At 46.7% G+C, this 4764-nt stretch overlaps 1 protein-coding gene across 1 annotated transcript; it reads left to right on the top strand.

The window, feature by feature from the left end:
* The first annotated feature begins 1237 nt into the window (after window positions 1-1237).
* On the top strand, window positions 1238-4247 carry LOC115621157. Its single transcript, XM_030514714.1, has 2 exons — window positions 1238-1543; window positions 1878-4247. The coding sequence occupies exons 1-2, from the start codon at window positions 1412-1414 to the stop codon at window positions 4167-4169; spliced, it is 2424 nt and encodes an 807-aa protein (XP_030370574.1). The 5' UTR covers window positions 1238-1411; the 3' UTR covers window positions 4170-4247.
* The last annotated feature ends 517 nt before the right edge of the window (window positions 4248-4764 follow it).

The following is a 4764-nucleotide window of genomic DNA, read 5'->3' as shown; positions in this document are numbered from 1 at the left end:
AGCTTGTTGGTAAAATGAAATTTTAATGCAAGGTACCCCGAGCCAGTGAGCGGTGAGTAAGAGCTGCACAGCAGCTGGGAACTGGCAGCTTAAAGCATTAAATATTCACCCTAACCTCAAGTCAAGACGCACACACACACGCGCTCAATGAGTTCTGGCTTTCCACACGGCCTAATTTAGAGACAACACTTAATTTGCAGCACGAGATAAATACCTTTTGTGGCTGATGCCTCCACCTAGCTGCCTATCTGCCACTGAACGCCATTGTGCCGGTTTACAGAACACCCCCTCCCCCCCTTCCCCACCCTGCCACTCGAGTCGTTACCAAGACACTTGGCACGCTCCCGAATTGCCACTTGAAGCAAATTGCCTGCCGCAAAACTTTGACGATGACACGGTCGCGGAATAATGACAATAGCTGTCTGTGAGCATTACCTGTCTGCCCTCCTGTCCCCAACCCAGACCCCGACTCCTCTGTCTGCCATAATGTCACAATGTCTGTCGCTTATCTTAATGCGCGACTCGAGTCGTTAATGTATTAATTTGAATTTCTTGGGAGTGGGCGGACCACTCCCACTCCCACTCCCATACAGGCCCATTGCAAATATGTTTGACATGCCAAATTTAGTGGAAAATTGTCGCATGTCATTCGACCAATATGCAAGTAGAAATGCGACGTGACTTTCTTGCCAAAAATCGCACAAACAGCCCAGGCAGAGGTGAGGTGGGTCTGTTTGGACGTACAATGCGACAAATTTGCTACTCCAAGCAAGTAGCATTAAGGAAAAAGAGCATAGAAAGAAAAGGCAGACGGCCGCCCTCGCAAGTTCTTCTGCAACAGAAAAATTTAAAAAACAAATCACACCTACTACGGAACTCTCGACTCAAACCCGCAAGACAAATTTCCGACATTTGTGCAGACATAGCTGGGTCGGAAGTGCACACAAGTTGCCTGGTTGCCTGGTCTCCGGGGTGCGAGGGTTCGCCGGTAATGGAGTGGACTTTATTTGTATTGTGCTGTACTCGTATGTTGCTGCATGTGGCAGTACCTTGTGGCACGCTTCGCCGGCGACGGACAACATTTGTCAAAAGGTCCACCATGCCTCATGTGTGTGTGTGTGGGGTGCATACAAATACATATAGAATATACTGTAAGGACTCTGTTGCTGAACTGAGCATCAAACTCATCGTTTCTTAACTGTCAGTCGTTTTTTTTGAACAAAATAAATTCTACGACTCACAATTTTTGGATAATTTGAAGCAAAAAAAAATAAAATCTACAAATGCTTTATAAAAATCGCAAATCACATCAAAGAAATTTGCAACAAAAAATTTACTAGTTAGAAAAAATTGGTTTGTTTCATTTAGATTTCTGGACACAAGCACAAAAACAAGAAAAATAGAACTGCCTATGGACTATATACTCGAAATAACTGAAGAGGCCAATCGCCAGCTAGCGAGTGAGGCGCAACAGACTCAGGACGGATGCAATGGGTATATCTCAATTTTTCGCATAGGAGGGGAGCCCATTCTGCCACCTTTGGTGAGAGAACAATCAACATATGTATTTAGATGAATCGTATTATATAGCTTGTGGGGCATGACAAAAACTAGAATCGAAAGTTGAACAAAACGAAGAGCTTCACTAATATTTAATTAGTTTCGTGCTTCTGCATCAGGGAACCAAACTTTGATAACAAGTGTCAGATAGTGAGCAAAACTTGGGTCTTTAGTTTCTGTTCATTCTGTCTGTCGCTCTCTTGCATCTGTTCCACCAACATATCGAGGGAAAAATGTTACTTCCTACTTAGACTGCCTCTTCTACGCCTTTTGAGTGTTAAAAATTGAAAAAACTTTACAAGTATCTCCATCCATAGATGACTCCTGAAAAACGTCTTGAGATGCAATCGTTTAAGCAGCAGGCCCTGGAAATTGAGGAACGCCTAAGAAATGAGCGAATGGAGCGGAACGAGACTTTTGCAATTCAAGTTCAGGAGACTACTGAAGAGCCCTGTCTGGTTACTTTGCTGACCCATGTGAATAGGTCGAGTCAACAGTCTCTGCCCCCCAGCCAATTCAAGGCCACACAAACATGCCGCCTCTCCAAGCAAAGAGAAGAGCCCGGAGAGCCTCTCAAGACCCCAGCGAAGCATGCAGCGCCAACGACCCCCTCTCGGGTTGTGGGCGGCGAGTGCTCGAAATTTGCAGATGCCAGCACAAATACGGAACTAACGCCTCTCATGATCGTCGGGCGCAACAACAACCAACGACTTCAACGTTCAGAGACTCTGATCTATGACAACAATAGTAATGCGATTATCAAACCGGTAAAAGAAGTGGAAAAACCGAAGACTGAGACCAAACAGCTGGTACTGGAAGATCAAACAGTGCTGTTGGCACGTTGTGCGGTCTGCCACAATTCTCCCCTAAAATTCGGCCTGCTTCAGACAACATGGGTGCACTCGTCACCAACATCTAAAGAGCCATGTAACCCGAATATATCGGAGAGACGCAGTACCAGCAAAGAGCTGAGAAAGCGGCCTTCATTGAAGTCAAATCCAAAACTCGACTCGGTAATACCGACTCCTTCCGAGCAACCTGGTGGCAGCAACTGTAAGAACAGCAAGCGCAATGAATCGCCAAAGACTGCAACGGAGTGCGGAAAGCGCTCCAAGAGCGCTCCAGCTAAAAAGCAGTCGGCAGCTGCTTTGGAAGTGCCTAGCGATGATGAGTCTTTGCAGTGGGATGAATCCGAGAATAAGAACATTTTCTATTTGATGACCGCCCCTCGGGAGGTTCAGGAGCAGGCAGGCAAGGAACGCTTGCAACGCGCAACCACAAGTCCAGCCCTTAAGGCAGTAGACTCGACTACAAACAAGAATTTGAATCGTACAAGCTCTGCAGAGCGCAATGAAAAACTTAGCCCATTACTCTGGCGTCGCTGTCGCTCCTATCCATTGGAGATGCTCACACAGATCGCGTCCCTAGAGGAAAAAGAAGCCTTACATGCCATGTCTCCAATGTCGCCCATTTCGCCAAACACCTCGCCTCCTCCTACGCCACCCGTTGCACCACCCTTGCCCCCAGCCAATCCGACTGAGAGTTACAGACAACGCAGTGTGGCGAGCAAAATCGAAATAAAGCAGCGCATGGCACCCGGCCACGTGTTGGCCAAGACCAAAGCGAGAAGTGCCACCAACTCAAATGGGAATACGCGACAACCCAGCAGGGTCATCAGCAGAGGGGCAATGACTATGGTCACACCTATGAGTCAGCGACCCTCGCATTCAGAGCGCCACAGCGCAACCTATGGAGCACATGGCCATGCCTCCCACACCAAGATGCAGACGCCATCGAACAACGCGATGAATAACGCCAAGCGGCGGCTCACCTACGATCCACGTGCCTCGATTAAACGCAACAACATGCAGCAAAAGAAGAGCAACACCAACAATGCTCCGAACAACAACAGTGGATCTCATAGTGCTGTCGCGAAGGCTTCCAACACAACTACCACATCCAAGATCATGCTGAAGCGCAGGCAGCCCGATGAGCTGCACAAGGCCCGCTCCCAGATCTCATATCGCAGCTCGGCACCCACACATGCCATGCCCAAAAAGAGCATCGGGGATGCCGCTGCCGCCTCCTCCACAGAGAACTTGGTAGAGTTCCGCACCAATCCACGACTGAACGCGCACGGCTCTCGCAATGTGGAGCTGCTGAAGCGTCGCATGATGGGCGATATGGAGCTGCATCAGCGTCGACGCTTTCAGCAACTGGTCACAGAGCAAATGGAACAGCACCGGCGCATGCAGGCCGAGTTCGAGGCACAACAGCAGCATTTGATCGATCAGCTGCTCTCTGACATGGCCAGCTATGCCAAGTGCATTGGGAAAGGGCCGGATCGTGGGTTGGAGAGTGAAGAGCGCGGACAGCATAACAGAATTCGGGCACCCGCAGAATCGGTGTCAGGCACCACCCTCAGCTCGTCCAGCTCGTTTCCCATGCTGCTGCACAGAGCCGAGTGTCTGGATGAGGATAGCGATGAGCGTGAGGCCGAAGCCGAAATCGAGGCAGCTGTGCAGTGCGGATCACAAGATCTTGAGCACTTGACACGCGGCAGGCGGATGGAGAGACGCGGCTTTACAACGGACAGTGAAAACATATAATTACAATACCTTTGTTTAGATAATTTTTTTGTTTATTTCAAATTTCAATAAAATGGGTCTAAGCCACGAGTTACTTACCACCTTGGGATCCTTTGGATATCCTTCAAACGCACGTACGAATTGTAAAAAGCAAATAACTTACAAACTAGCTTCAGTGTTGGAAATAAATTTGGCTCTTCGCCTACCAATTCCAACACTGGCTAATGGTTATCGATATTCAGACTAGTTGCACTTCACTAATTAATTGCACTCTAATTTTAGTTATCTGTCATTGCAAGTGCGTAGTCCTCCGACTTCTTCAAATTACTAGTTATGAAGTTATTTCAGTTAGATTGCGAGTGCTGAGGAGTGCAGTTTATTGGCTATTTATCATATTTATTTGAGTCTTTATAAATGTTTCTCCAGAACCTATGTGAACGCTAGCATTTCAATAAAATTTCATTTAATATTTTTCTTTTGAATTTTGTTCTCTTATTTGGAATTAATATAATTAAATTAAGAGGGAAAATATGAATTTGAAAGTTAAATTAAATGAAAGTTAAGTTAAAAGAGACGTTTATTATATATTTTTCAAATTAAATATCAAGATTCAAAA

The sequence above is a fragment of the Scaptodrosophila lebanonensis genome, unplaced genomic scaffold, assembly GCF_003285725.1.
Source record: "Scaptodrosophila lebanonensis strain 11010-0011.00,11010-0021.00 unplaced genomic scaffold, SlebRS2 tig00000024-arrow-pilon, whole genome shotgun sequence".
Classification (NCBI taxonomy): Eukaryota; Metazoa; Arthropoda; class Insecta; order Diptera; family Drosophilidae; genus Scaptodrosophila; species Scaptodrosophila lebanonensis.
Note: the sequence above shows the minus strand (reverse complement) of the source record. Positions and strands in the feature narration are given on the sequence as shown.